The following is a 15545-nucleotide window of genomic DNA, read 5'->3' as shown; positions in this document are numbered from 1 at the left end:
TCTTCCTGGGATCCAGTGATAGGACACATGGGAATGGTTCACAGCTGTGCTAGGGGAGGTTCAGACTGGACATTGGGAAGCATTTCTTCACCAAGAGGGTGGTCAGACACTGGAACAGGCTTTCTAGAGAGATGGTCGATGGCCCATCTCTGTCAGTGTTTAAGAGGCATTTGGACAGTGCCCTTAATAACATACTGTAACTATTTGTCAGGCCTGAAGCAGTCAGGCAGTTGGACTAGGTGATCATTGTAGGTCCCTTCCAACTGAGAATATTCTATTCTATTCTATTCTATTCTATTCTATTCTATTCTATTCTATTCTATTCTATTCTATTCTATTCTATTCTATTCTATTCTATTCTATTCTATTCTATTCTAATTCTTATTCCACTCCATTCGCAACCCTTTGCAACTGGAGCTTCCTCCCTGATTTGAACTTCTGTAGCACTTTTTTCCCCACTAGATCCTGGAAATAACAAGACCTGCAGCAATCCCTGATGCCTGCCTCCCTGTGTCTGGGCACGGCTAAAACCCATGGTGTTAGGCAGCAGGATCCACCTGAACCACTGTCACCAGCAAGAGGCTGGCCAGGAAGCCTGTAAGTACCCCCTTGTCTATACAGAGGTAAGGTCTTCATAGCCAACTCCTGCCCCATCAAGAAGTCTGAGGCCTTGTCCCAGCTGACAGACGAACCCCTGGAGTTGCACACCCCACATCTGCTTCTTCACCTGCAGAATGGGGAGCAGCAGCGTGAGAAACTGCCTGGACACCAAGAAGGGTCTTGACCTCCTCTGCCACCCTCCTTTCATGCAAGGATCCTGCCCCTGGGGTGCACACCTGGGAAGCACAGACAGCTTCTCCCATCTCATTCTCAATCAAAACGTGAATAAAATCAGAAACCTATCCTCCTGAATCTGCCAAAAATGCTGTAAAAAATTAAATTTGCAGATGCGGTGGTGACACAATCCCAAACCCATCTAGCCGTGTTTGCAGGGCTTGCTCCATGCTCCTTCCAGAAAAGCAAGGGTGCACCCAAGAAGACATGTAAGCAGGCATCAGCACGGTCTGTAGCGCAGCAGTCCTGCCCTGTGCCTGGACCTGCTGTTGATGACAGACAGATGGTGACTCATGACTTCAGCCCAAGAGGGCAGAGCACGGCTCAAAGCTGGTGGCACCAGATCCTCCTCACCTGGCTGCTTGACGGTGAGGGTGATGAGTCCGGAGAGGTCCTCTGCCCGCTTGTACCAGCGGTCGCTGGGGTCGAGGAGCCACTCCTCCACGCGGCAGTTGTAGGCCCCGCTGTCCCGCACGGTGGCGTTTTGGATGGAGAGGAGGTAGAGACCTGGGGAGGGGCTCTCCAGGTGCAGCCGGCTCCGCAGGTCGCCCAGCGCCACCAGGTCCCCGTAGCGCAGGGTGCTCTGCCGGCTCAGCCGGGCCACCACCTCCTTCTCCGGGTGGCCCGGCCGCCAGACGTACCACTCCACTGAGAGCTGGGATGAGGGGCTGGTCCGGCTGCTGACCAGGCACTCCAGGGTCACCCACTGGTTCTCCAGCACCGTGATGTTCTTGTGGGTCTGGTTCACCTGCAGGCGGTTATCTATGGGGAAAGGCCATTAGAAATGCAAGGTGACCGAGGGCTGCAGGGGTCCTTTGTCTCCCCCCAAGCCCTTCCCGCATGGATACAATCCTGGGGTGTGATGAAAGAAATGAAAGGGAGGAAAAAAAATGATGGGGGGCGGGGGGCGGGGGGGAAGAGGAAAGGAAAATAGGACTTGTGTTTTTTAGGGTCTTCTGAAAATCTCAGACTAGCCACCAACAACACCCCATTCAGCATAGGGAACTGGAAACCCACAATCTCCCCGTAGGACCTGGGGTCCTAAGCGCACAGACTCTTTGTGAAGGGAGGTCACACCTCATTTTTTTCTCATTCTCCTCCTGGGGCAGGGCAGTAGCCCGGTCACACCCCAACCGCTAAGCCCTTCTGCTGTGGGAAAAGGGAAAAAAGAAAGGCGGAGAACGGATGGCTGATTATAGGGAACCACCACTGTAAAACGAGAAGTGGCATGAGGTCAAAGTCACACACTGTGTTTTGCTGCCTTGGAATGTCCCTGATTTTTGCTCTACAATTTCATTGATACACAGAGGGGGTGACTGCAATCAGCTCTTTTATGTGAAATGATGTGTCATACACTCCTAACTCCTTCATGACTTCTTTCTAGGGCCACAGCCTGGACTTCCCTGCTACAGCCACTGCAGCAAGCGATGGACATTGTACTTCCCAGAGAGAGGCCGGCAATGCAAAGGAGGCGGCAGATCACAGTTCCCCCCTCCCTGACTGTCCCACAGCCACCCCGGGGACTTTGCAGACAGAAACAAGGAGCTGGGAGTGGCAGCGAGCAGCACGTTGTGGCCTGCTGCGCTTCCTGTGCGACCAGGCAGAGCTGCGCTGGGGATCATACTCAATATCCCTCTCATAGCCCCATCCACAGAGCTTGTGTCTAGCCAGCCAAATCCACACAGAGAAAAGCTTTAAGCATCCTAGTCCAGCCCTGCAATCCAGCTGTGTCCCTCCTGCCTGCGGGATTTTCTCCTCCAGAAACAAGCAGCCGGAGCAAGTGGAGACAAGGCAGGTTTCCTTCTGAAGTACCGATGCTCTGCCTCAGTAGCACACATGGTGTCCAGGCTGCTCTCAGAGACAATGCCTGCCTCCCCCCTTTGCACAAAATGAGGGCTCTGTCCCCAGTTTGTGAGGGCCATCTTTAGCTCCTCCATCAGCCCACCTTTATCAGTGATGTTGGCTGCCACAGAAACCACCAGCAGAGAAGATTTCTCCTTTCCTGGCAGTCAGCTCCCCACCTCATTAAACTCATTACTCGCATCTCATGTGCACAGTGCAGAGGGAAAAGAGACAAGGCACAGAGTAAAAATGAACTGTGTGCAAAACATTAAAATGCTTTCCCAGGCAAGCACACACCGGTTCTCTCTCAGGTCTCTAGTTGACACTCTAGCTACGTGATGCTCTTGAGGATAAAGAAACCTGGATGGATACAGTGGCCCTCTAGATCACGGGGGATGGACAGCCTTCATGTAGGGACACTGAAATGCACGCCACCCCAGCCTAAATGGAGGAGGGTCGCATCAAAGGGGGAAAAGGTCCCTCTTTGTGCAGGGATGTGCAGGCATGTGGATGCAATGAGGGGGCAACAAGGAAAGAAGAGCCGAGGATCCCTGTTGCCCCAGAAAAGCTTGGTGAGCTCATGAGCCGTGCACAAGAGCCGATGCCCGGAGGATCCCACCGGCGTGGCACATGGTACCTGGCTGCTTGACAGTGACCTCCGTCCTCCCTGACACCTCTTCCGCCAGCTTGTACCAGGCGTGGTTGGGGCTGAGCAGCCACTCCTCCACGTGGCAGTAGTAGCTGCCGCTGTCTCGGACCTCGGCCCGCTGCACCGTCAAGCTGAAGAGCCCCCCCGACGCCGAGCGCTCAAACTGCAGCCGGCCCCGCAGCCCTTCCTCCTCCGCGTAGGTGCCGTACTCGAAGGCTGAGCTGTGGGTAGTCTTCAGGATGAGCTTGCCGTCGGCGTCAGAGGGCTTGTGGACGTACCACAGCACGGCGAAGTGTGAGTCGGGGCTGGTTTGGGATTTCACTGAGCAGTTGAGGGGGATGGGCCGGTTCTCCACCAGGGTGATGCTCCGCTTCGACTTGCTCACCTGCAGCTTGGTCACTGTGAGGGAGGAATGGAGAAGGATGAGGAAAGGTGGGTCATTAGCATAGAAAAGAAACTCACCTGGTTTGGAGAGGACCAGAAAGTCCTCTCCCAACTGCAGGCATGGCTGCTCCCACGTGCATTGGGCCTTTAAGACAAAAGTGTTTTAGATGTTCTCCTACCAAATCTTCTCTCTTCTTTCATCCCCCTGCTCTACTCCTGGACCCTCCCACCGCGGCCCTCAGCAAGAGACTGCTTTTTCAGTTTGTCCTTTAAAAGATTCCCTTTCTTAATTCACTGTGATCTAAGCCACCAAACTTAGAAAGAAGATTACACCCAAACTTTTTCAATGGTGAGATCATACCGTTTGCACCTCAGGGCAATGAACTGTTGAGCAGTTCTAGAGAAAACCATTTCCAGGAGGAGCAAAGTAAACAAGACTCTACTGCTGTCACATGCCAGCCATCTTGGTGACATGTAACCCACAGACAGGCAATAGCTAGGGGAGCAAATGTGGGCACAACTGGAAAAGAAGAAAGAGCACCAGACTGGAAGGGATCAGCAGGGAGCAAGCTCTGCTCCAGAGACCTGGTTCCAGGTCCACCACAGACCATGCAGCTCAGGACAAGGTACAGCCATGTCACCTCCCTTGGCTTCCCAAGCACAACTGCAGCTCCCACGCAGTAGCTAAGTGGTCACACAATGTTGAGGATGACACAGCAGTGTCATTAGCTCTTGTCCCTGCAGGGAGAGAGACACAGCGGTTTCCAATTCCTCTCTCCCTGCAGGAGCAGGAGATAAAGCCTCCCCTGCGTGTGCTCAGGCTGTGCCTGTTGCCCAAGTCTTGACCCAGGGCAATCCCGTCTGCGGGGAGGACACGAAGCACCCTCCTGTGACACTTGTGTCCTGGAGCCCGGCCGGCTGCAGATCCGAGGAGCGGAGCAGCTCCTGGCCAGACACACCACTCCTCCCAGCAGCTCTGCCACCACCTCCCCTCCTTTGCCTCTCCCCACACGGCAGCTTCCCTCTGAAAGGGGGCATGCAGTCTTGCCGCCAGGTGAAGGGATTCTGCTGACAACTGGTAAATCTCTTAATAAAACCTAGCGAGCGCCCTGGGCACGAGTGGCACGACAGAAGTGTGGCAGCACAGGCACGAACAACTGAAGGCTGCCGGGGGAGCTGTGCCCATCGGCACCCTGGAAACCTGTCCCACATCCTGTGTTTGCAAGGAAGCGACGTTGTCTCCCCTGTCTCACCGAGGCACGGGCTCCTCGCTTTGCGTTATGCTTTGCTTCCAGCTTCCTTGGGCCCCAGGGTCTCGGATGCCTGTCGGCACAAGCGATGAGCGATGGTGTGGAGAGAGAGGATGGGCACAGGCAAACAACATCAAAGGGGCGGGAGGAACTCCCAGCACAGCGATGCTTTCTGCTCTAACACAGCATCTGAGATAGGCATCCTGGTAACATATTAGACATTCCCCTGGAGCCTGGATTGCCCGTGGCTTTAATCAGTATGCTAATAAAGACTGGATGGCTGTGTTACCAGTATGGCATGAAGGCAGTGGAGGGAGGGAAGGAGGGAAATAGTCCCTTGTTTTTCCTCCCTGGGGACTTCAACCTAATGGGAGAGATTTAGCATCACCCCGTTGTGTTTGTGCCATACCCCAGACACACTCCTTACCCTTTGTTTCGCTTCAGGATGGCAGCACACCCACACTCGTCCCACCTCTTCGGCTCACCGTTGGTTAAGAAAGGTTATTTCAAGCATTAATCAATCTTCCAAGTCCCCGGGAGATGAACCAATGAAGGGGAAGGTGATTCTGAGCAGTTTCCTTTCTCCCCCAGCCCCCTTTCCAAACAGTTTATTTTTAATTGGTACTGGATTATTTTCTGCAACCGTTACTAAGGAAACCTCTGTTACTATAGCAACCGTGTATGTTAAGTCAGTAGCCCTATATCTATTAAAATGCAGTATATACACATGCTGTGTGTGGTGGGGTTGCTCAATATCAACACACGCGTAGAGACAAAGCCAGGGTACGCACAGACCAGAGCTGCTGAGATGCAAGCATCCCTTCCAGTGCTCTTCCCACATTGCGGCACCTCCAGCAGATGAAAATGAGGAGGACTGGCATGGAGTAGTTTTAAGCCTGGTGTTTGGGGCACCAGACCTGCACCTCGTGCATGACAAGATGTATTTCAGTGAAGCAGTGCCATAATCATGGCAATTCCCACTGTGTACAAACAGCACAGACCCCTGAGGTCATCCAAGGGCCCTTGGATGGCCTCTGTGCAGCTCTCCCTGCTTCCATTTGATGCCTCTGAAGACATCATCTTTTGTAGGGGTGAGGGTGATGGGGAAGAAATCTTACTAACTCTGGCAAAAATGAGATCTTACATTCCACGCATGCACTCCAGACCCCCAAGCCCTATCTGGCAGCCACCGCAGCCAGTGTTCAAGAATTTGCCCAGCCATGCAGAGTCCCCCAAATCTTGATGAGATGATTGCTTCTACTGCTGCTACCAGTCAGAGCAGCAGGCCCTGGCAGGGAATTACAGGTCTTTCCTTTGCTAGACTGTACGCACTTGCACAGGTTCATAACACTGTGTGCAAAGTTTCATCTAGATTAGAGGTATCGTTGATATGTAATGACACCCCTGCCAATGCACTTCTCATCTAACATGACTTACTTTCCTAACGGAGGCACACCACAGAAGATGCAAGTGCAGGTTTCATTTCCCTCCCACAGAATTAGAGGATATTTGGTCTTTTCCAATCTGTTAACACCAAATGCTTCCCCATCCAGGTGCTGGCTCCTGCATAGTAAACACACATGTATCTCTTCTTCATTACCTTCTGCAGATCCTATAGAAACAATTCATGGCTTTTGCAGAGCACAGGCTGAAAACTGCTGAGCTGGAAATGCTGTGACACACAGTTACCTTGAGGCAGCTTCACCTTCGGCCTGCAGGCTGGTTTGCTTGCTCGTGCAGGGGAAAGATCCCTTGCCCACAGTCTGGTTAAGACACAGGAAGCCTTGTGGGGTGGCCTGCACTTCTGCTCCCCCAAAGGGATGACCATCAGCTATCATTCACAGACACACAAACTAACCCAAAAGGCTCATTGTGCATTTGGGAAAAACTATTTTAAAAGGGAAAAAAATAATAAATCCTGAAGTTAGTGGTCCAGGGTGATGGTAATGGTACAATACAATGCCAGGGAGTTCATCTCTTTCCATCCTGGTGGTTAGGTCTACTCCAGCACAAAGTGGGTCTCCCTACGCCCCGTGCAGCTTGCCAGGTCATGTTTAAAGATGCCTGCCATGACACAGAAATGATTGTAGCTGCTGGTGCAGGAATGAGACTGCAAGAAGACTGACACCCCAGGCACTGAGCCAGCCAAACCTCACCCTCCTGACACAGGGGAAACTCCCTTTCCTGGCTTGGGGATTTGCCTGGGCAGAGAGCCAGGAAAGGGCTTGGCCTTCAAATGCTGATTTGATCTGGTCTGGCCCAGGGGCTGGGGTTTCGGTGTGCCAGGGCAGGGCTGCTCCAGCCCTCTGTCAAGCACCAGAGGTGGTGGGCGCAGTGATGTGAACATGGCACGGTTACATGGCATTTTCTGCAGCGCTGTCAAGAGGCTGATGTTCTCTTAACAGCCTCCCGAACATCTGTTTAGTGAGGGAAACAGGTGCATGTGTCTAGGTGAAGTTATCGTGCATATCATCTGCAAACCATAATCCTGTTGCCACAATGTCTCCTGGCTCCCTGGAGAGTGCCAGTAAAGAGGATATCATACCTTGATGTACTGTAATTGGTTCTACATACACTATTAAGACTTTCAATTTACACTGGCAACAAGTCACGGTTACAACCCTCTTTTTTTTTTAAGCCAGCCTGGTCTCCCAGCCCCTGTGAAGCCACACCACCTGCACGAAGAACACATGCGGGCGTTAAACTCTGCAGTGGTGCTCAGGCAGGGGCCCTGCGGGCAGCACCAGCACAGAAGACATCAGCTCTCCAATGGCACAGAGACACGCTCTCCCACACCGCTGAGGGCATCCTGACACATCTGCTGGAGGAGCTCCGGGAGGTTAAATGGGTGATGACTCATGTTGGAACCTGGCGAGGACACAGGGCACCTTAGTGCCTGGAAGGGTGGTGAGGCTGGCAAAGATGCTAGGTGTCCACAGCAAGCCCATACACTCACTAGACACCTGACTTCACAGACCGCCCTCCAGCATCGCAGCCCCTTTGCACTAATTCCCAGGCTGAGGAAAACGTCCCCACTTCTTTGCAGGGACACACATTGTCTCAGGATACCTGCAGCAGCCTCTGGTCCTCAAAGCTTATGTCTCTGGGCTGGGGGGCAGGTCAGACACACCTTACAACCACTGCAGGCTACGACATGGCTAGGTGCTCTATGAGCTGATATATATGGTAGGGGTTTTCTACACACCATCCAGCAGGCAATCAGTCTCCTCAGACTGGGCATGTGGTAAGCAGAATTATACAAATATTTGGGGGAAGGGAAAGCAGTCATCAGAGGAGGAGGACAGAGGCAGTGACGTGATTCACAGCTTTTCTGCTGACTCGCTGTCATGGTGAAGCCACTTGGCTCCCTCCCCTCTGTTTCCTAATCATCAAGCAGAGGTTACAACACTTACCTTTACTAAAGCACTTTGCAATCTGTACCTAAAAATGCTGCGATAAAAAGATGCTCTGTCCCAGACTCCTTACATCATCCTCCCTCACAGGCAGCAAGAAAATACAGCAGCAGGAGTTTACTTCCCACCTGGGAGCCACTATCACCAAGTCCTGGGAATGGCAATGTTTAATTGCAGCTGAAGATACCCTCCCCCACAAAAAGCCCCTTACAAAACCCCAGCATGCTGCCCTACAGTGAAAGAGCATTGGCTGGAGAAGGAGCCAGCTCTGCAAGAACCACCGGCTGTGGCGCAGGAGAAGTGAGCAGGAGGATGGCCACCATCAGCCCAGAGAGTCCGTGAGGAGCCCTGTCACCGTAGCAGGGAGGCGGTGTCCCATTTTGGAGGCTGCTGTCCTCTGGGGAGAGCTCCTCCAGAAGACGCTCTCGCCTGGAGAGAACTGATGAAGTGTTGCATAAAGTTTTCCTGGGGAATGTCCTACTTTTAGAAGTCTCCACTGGGATTTCACTGTGCTGAGGTATGGGGAGGGGGCAGGCAGAAACAAGGCCAACCCAACCCAAACCCAGCCCTGGTTTAACACCAGACAAGGGGTTTAGCAGGCCGATCAGGAGAGACACATTTCTAAGAGCACGGCCCCAAGGTGACTCTTCCTGTGAGGAACCCATCTCTCCCCAGCACCCTCAGCATACAACCCTGAAGGGCACTGGCTGGGCTTTTGGCACAAACTCAGCTGACCCCTCAGCCTGTGGTCACAACCCAGAGGTGCCTCATCATTTCCTTCACTAGGGCCCAAAAAGCACTTGGTGCCTAAATTCCTCCCAGTGGATGTTCACCTGGGATTCAAGAGACCCATGTGCAGGTCACTGCCTGTCACAGGCTTAGACATGCACTAACACTCAGCCCTCTGCCAGCCCTTATCCCTTCCACAAAGCAGGGCTGAAGAGCATCCTCCACCTCCACACACATTGCAAGGACACCCGTGTTAATGACCGTGGGGAACTGGGGCAACGGGAGTCAAGCAAGTACACGCCAGTCTTCTGACTCAGCATGGTGAGGGGTGGGTGACTCACGTTGACTAGGTTAGCTGAAAGCAAATCAATATTCAAAAGGGAAAGATGCGCGAGCCCTTTCAGAGAAGAGCAATCAGAGGAAAGGCATTCACAGAAGGGAAGAAGACGAGATGCTCCTAGGAGGACCTTGCTCATTAGGCTTAACTGTGGCATAGAAATCACAGCGAAGTAAAGACAAAGACTTCCAGTGCTGGGGCAGCCTCCCAGGAGATGGTGGGAACATGGCAGCACAGCTCCCGACTCCTGCCATTCTCTTTTAACAGAACACAATTCCTCCTGAAACTGGATTAGCAAGGTTGTAAATTGCATTAGCCAACATGGGAGGCTGCTGGTGCAACAGGAGCAGGAGAAAGGGAAATAGCATTAGACTTTGCCTGCCATTATTACTGCCATTATTAACTTGTCACTTTACTGTAGTGTTCCTATAACAATGAATTATTGCCTGCAAACAGGCTGACATGATTGAATTACTGGGAGAGCAGCTCCATGGGAAGGAGAGACAATGTTAACCCTTTCCTGAGGAAGGCTCAGCTGCTGCCCCCTCCCAAGTGGGCAGACAAAAGAGCTCAGGCTTTGACTTTCAACACCAACCTGCCATCTTGACCTTCAGCAGTGCTGGTTTCAGGGCAATGCTAAAAGTTTCTACGATCCCCAAACCGCTCAAGTCCTGGTTGCAGGTGGGCTGCTCTGGGCTGGACATGCAAACAAGAGCAGAATATATGTCTGTCTGCAGCAGCGACAAAGATCCACAGCTGGAGCTCTCCCATCTCTGCAAGTCTTCCTGCCACCTCTCTAGCCTACTAATTTCATAAAGCTAAATCCTCAATTTTGCATGCTCCTCCTTTCTGGTACAGAGAAGATAGGTGCCTGGACAAGCCACCAAACCAAATGACTACTAGTCTAGATGGATGTGGGTCACCTTGTTTTTCCCCCTCCCCCCTTGCAGGGTCAATACCATCTGCTTGCAATCAGACAGGCTGTTAATCCGACTTTGCTCTCCCCTGGAGATGGTGTGATGACCCTTCCACAGAGGGCTGCACCAAGGCAGAGCGCCTGCACGGAGCGGGGAGGAGCAGGCATGCCTTCACCCACCCAGGCCATGCCCCTTGGCATTACCCCAGGTGCCTCCCAGATCCTACCCCCACTCCCCTGGGGTTTGAGAGGCATGAGCCTGTCTGGACTACTGTTCATGTTTTGATAAAAAAATCAGCTACATGACACTTCTCTCTCAGATTTACTGTTCCTTGTATGAATGCTGCAAATAGTGCTTCCTGCAGCACAGACTGGTGGGTGCTCCCAGCCCCAGGAGCAAGCCTAGGAGCTGGCTGTGACCCACCTCCTCTCAGGGACAGAAAGAGGCCAGGAATAAACCACCAAGTGACCTGCATTTCATTGTGTTCAACAAGCTGCCGCAAAGTCCATAGCCCAGCAGACACAGACATTCCCTGGCCTCACAGCCTGCTGCCGCAACAAGACAAGACAGGTACTTAAACAGCTGTACACATCCATGCTGACCATCACTGATTCCAACAGTCCCAGTCCAAATTTCAGCCCCAAGCACAGACACGTGTCCTGAAGCACACTGTACTACTGTAGCTTGGAGAAATGCAGCTTGATGCACCCAAAATGTAACCCCAGGGTGCTGTGGCAAAGCAGAACAGGCACCTCTCCTCTAACCCTGCGGTGGACCCACCTGCTATGCTGTACCCTCGCCAGCTTCAGGCCCATAGAAGGTGAGCACCGCATCAGCCACACCTACTGACAAGTGGCCCGATGCCCCTCACCCCCCCGCCAAAAGCAGCACAGTCAGACTGCTGACCTACCAAACACAATAGGTAACGGGGTCAAGTCCATCACTGCACGCCTCATGCTGTGGCACAAAGACCGCAGGCGGTGACAAGGACATCTGCTCAGCTAGGGGACAGCCTGGGATTACCAGCCATGCCACACTGGAGTCCGTGGAGCAGCTAACAAACTAGCAGGTAACAAAGCAGGGCCTCGGGGAAGCATGCATATGTGACCCAGAAAGTCTCTTTGAAGCCCAGAAGCCATACATCAGTGAGTATACACAGAAAAGGCCGTGTGTGTAGCTGCAGGGATGGAGGAAGCTGGGAAGCCCAAAGCCTCCACAATCCGGCCATGAATAAGCCAGAGACCACTGTCTGGGACATGCCGCTGGCCTGGGAAAAGCAAGAGCTTCCCCAAGAAACAGAAACCATGTCTCTCTGAAGGACAGCAAGAAACAAATATACCCCAAAGCAAAATGCCCCACCAACCTAAAACCAGAAACCTTCCTGCCAAACCCTGAAATGAATGTAAAAGTTCCACAGGAGAGAGAAGAGGGGAGGGAAGAATAAAGATTCCCAGCATGAGTGGTGCCTGCTGTCAGAAAACAATATACGGCTCACTGATCACTTGTAAATTAAAATATGGAGATAGGATCACTTGAAGATAAATTCAGTACCAAGCTACAGCCACCGAGGATGAAGAAAGAAAAAAAATAACATACTGAGATATTTAATCAACTCCTCATCAGAAAGATTTCAAACAAAGGAGTGCTCTGTCAATTAGGAAAAAAAAGTAATTAAATGTACCTGAAGAGCAAGTTATAACACGTACAGCAACACCACACACAAACTCCCATGCCATTCTGGAGGCTGGCCATTAACAGCCAAATTTCCTAACAGCGTGTCAGAAAAATACTTGAGAAGTTTGTGTAGGTGCATGCTAAGAGTACAGCTGCACCCTGTAGCGTAGGGCTGACTTGCACATGCTGTATTGGACTTCAGCATTTTCAGCAGTTGCTGATGAAAAGCTGGCTGCTACACAGAGAGAGATGAGATGCTGAGGGTAGTATGAAATGCCATTTTCTTGCCATTCAGAGAGCAAACTCTCCAGACAGACCTCAGGCAGGATCACGAGGTCTTTTGGACGCTGCCCACACCAGCGCTGCCAGCCCCCAATTTTCAGTGCTGCCTTCTGTGCAAAGATAAAGTCCCCTGAGAAGGACCCAGCTGAACCCACTCTATTCACCTTTAACTATTCGTTTGCACCAGGTTATTTTTCTGCAGGTTTAGTAAACTGAGCTGGTGCACAGCAGGACCAATGCTGGCACAAGGAATGGGACAGGACCATGCAGCCAGCAGCGCACGTCAGGGATGAGGATCACCCCCTCCTGTGCAACCAAGTGCTAGGTCAGCTCCACCTGCATCCTAAACACTCATGATGCTGCTGCCTCCATAAATTAACTGGCAAATTTGACTACTGCGTGGAAGAACCACCAGGTGAAATAAGCCTTCTGTCATTTCTTAAGAAATTGTCTTCCTGAGTTTCTTCAGGACTGAGGAAGTATTACAGCAGGATGGGCTACAGATCCATCATTATCTGCGCCCCCTGCTTCTCTGTTATATGGGACAGAGAAAGCTGTAGGAATTTTCTTTAACAGCATCCCGAATTCCTATTTAAGCAGGCAAGATGGCACTGGGAACCAACTTTTACGTATACATGTTAAAATAAAAGACCCTGAGCCATAGGTTCAGCATGTCTGGAGCCTGCCACTTTGCTCTAAGGAAGCAGATCACAGGTTGTGTGAACCCATGAATTTAGTCTTCAACCAATGTCAGAACAGGTAGAAACCCCAAAATAATCAGCCCCTTATGAACCAAATTTCTGGAAAAGCAGTCAGACAAAAATTGTCCTTATTTATTCTGCTGTCACGGAGGTGTTAATCTCATGACATAATATCTATATGGGAAGAAATGGCTGGGTTTATCTTACTGAAGTTGCTTCCTTTACGTGGGCACTGCTGCACCACCTGGCTATGCAGGTCACTGTCGCGGTGAAGAGCAAAGCCATTGTGTCCAGCCAGCTGTGTCCCACCAGCAGAAGACACCCCCAGACCACCAGTCAAACCAATGCTCATGAAGGCAAGAGGCAGGGGATTTACAGTATATGGGGCTGGGCCACCTCTCTGTCTCACTGTTCAGCACTGTCTTCTCAAAACAGAACACAGCCTGGCTGTGCAAAGGACTGATGGGGAATACATAGTTTCTCATCCCAGGAGAAGCATCCCACGTGATACAGAAGACAGAAGAATAGTGCAGGTCTCATGCACAAGGATGGACAGCCAAAGCTGCTGCTCGGGCACGCTGGGAGGGACACCTGGGCTGGGTACCTCTCCGACTGCGGGGCTGAGAACGCAGCAAGAGAAAAATTGCGCCGCTGGAGCACTGAGCCTGCTGACCCTGAGGCCACTCACCTTGTGGGGACCTGCAGGGCAGGGCTGGGGCTCCACGCATGGACTGGGGAAGGAGAACGGTCAACACCTGGCTGGAAACCCACTTATCACCAGTGCTCCCTCTCCCCCAACTGCTGCCCCTGCTGACTCTGCTTCTGAAGTCTTCAAGGACATTAGGGATGTACAAAGCTTTAGAGTTGGACAATGTCTAAGTACTGTTCACTGCAGAGTATTTTAGTCCAAGGAGAGCAAATAGGGAATCGATGAGAAGCTAAAGTGTGTGGAGAGAAGACGTTCAAGACAACATCAAAGAAGTTGTATGTGCACAGACTGCAAACCTGGCTGACACCGTGGTTCTGTATATGCACGCTGCAAATGGGAGTGGAAAACCACTCAGGAGATATCAAAGAGAAAAGCAGAGAGTGCTTTGAAATCGAAGTGAAAAAATTGCTCCTAAAAAAGTAACTGTGAAGAGAGTTCATTTGAACAGAGCAGCATATTCTGAATACAGCCCAGGGCTCCTGGTGCTGTCAGTCCTGTTAGGGGGGCTGAAAAGCAAGACTGCCCGCAGTAAGAACAGCAGACACACACAGAGCAGGCTGAGCCAGGTCAGGGTCCCACTAGGTGCAAGGATGCATTCCCACTCCCTTCACCTTCGTGAAATGCATCCAAGATGCTTCATACATTTAAAGTCCAGCTTCTCAGCTTATACCCTTGGGTCCACTTTCCAGGCTGAAGCCCCAAGGGAAGCCCTGAACATAACCGACTGCAATCAGCTCAACACGCTTGGCTCCAACAAACATTTCACGGGCAAACCTGCAGAGGAACCAAGTATTGCTGCTCCCAGATGGGAAACCAAAGGCAGGGGGAGGTGAATCACAGGTCTGATCCAGCAAGGCCAGTGTCAGCATTCCCAGCACGGGGCCAGGAACGCTGCTCACACAGATGGCCTTGTTTCTATGTGACAGTCTTTCTGTGGGACCAAGATGGCATTTGCTCTGGGTGCTTCGGCCCTGCTGACACCAATAGAACCTCACACCAACGTGTGACCTGCATGGGGCAAGATTTGCCTGGCTGAGTGATGTGGCAGAGAACCTCTCTGATACCCATGAACACAAAACCACAGCTGGCTTGACAAGGCCAGCCAGGAAGCACCCCGCTTGGAGCAGGGCAGGGAGAGCATCCTCACGTGGCTGTGTGCCCATGGGCAAAACCCCACCTCAAATCTGTATTTACAAATCAGTACCCAAACACTAGAGGGTATGTTACACACTACAGCAGCAGTGAGAAGAGGAGGCTCTCAGGTGTGTGTGACAGTGACATGGAGTACATGGAGAAGATGGGGATGGGGATGTTGGGAGCACGGTGTGATGGCTAAGTGTGGAGAAAAAGCACCCCAGGGTGCCAGCCTGGGATAAATAACTGTGCCAAGGAGGCAGCAGCAAGTCTAAGTGGGGAAGCTGTCCCAGAGGACCTGGCAACTGTGGAGACAGAGCTCCCCAGGGCAAACATGCAGGGGTAGAAGACTACCAACCATACAAGGTGGAAGAAGCAAATCCATCTGTGCTACCTGGAAAAGAGAAAGGGCTCCAGCTGGGTCACTAATGCAGGTCTATGCAAGGGGACAGCCCTAGGTCACACAACGCTGAACCCATTCATTTCGTCTGTTCAGTGTGCTGGAAGCTGATAGGAAAGAGCATCAACTCTGAGGCAGAACAGCAGGTCTTACCCTGCTGGCAGTGAAAGGAAAGGATCAAGTCCCTGAGCACCCAGGGGAGAGGAGACTGCTCTGCACCGCAGTCGCAGCTGCTGATGAACAGCCTCTTGTCTCTCCTGAGCACTTCTTGAACTCCTTCATCACTCGAG

At 51.9% G+C, this 15545-nt stretch overlaps 1 protein-coding gene across 2 annotated transcripts in view; it reads right to left on the bottom strand.

The window, feature by feature from the left end:
* IGSF3 (immunoglobulin superfamily member 3) overlaps nt 1-15545 on the bottom strand; it is a 98003-nt gene that overhangs the window by 7381 nt on the left and 75077 nt on the right. For both annotated transcript variants that reach the window (XM_074812952.1, XM_074812960.1), the window contains 2 exons: nt 3314-3724; nt 1189-1596 (listed from right to left, as the gene is read on the bottom strand). In XM_074812952.1, the coding sequence (XP_074669053.1) occupies nt 1189-1596; nt 3314-3724 (819 nt within the window). The remainder of the gene's footprint in view (nt 1-1188; nt 1597-3313; nt 3725-15545) is intronic.

This window comes from Strix aluco, chromosome 2 (assembly GCF_031877795.1).
Source record: "Strix aluco isolate bStrAlu1 chromosome 2, bStrAlu1.hap1, whole genome shotgun sequence".
Lineage (NCBI taxonomy): Eukaryota > Metazoa > Chordata > Aves > Strigiformes > Strigidae > Strix > Strix aluco.
The sequence above is the reverse complement of the archived record's forward strand: the minus strand, read 5'-3'. Positions and strand labels throughout refer to the sequence as shown.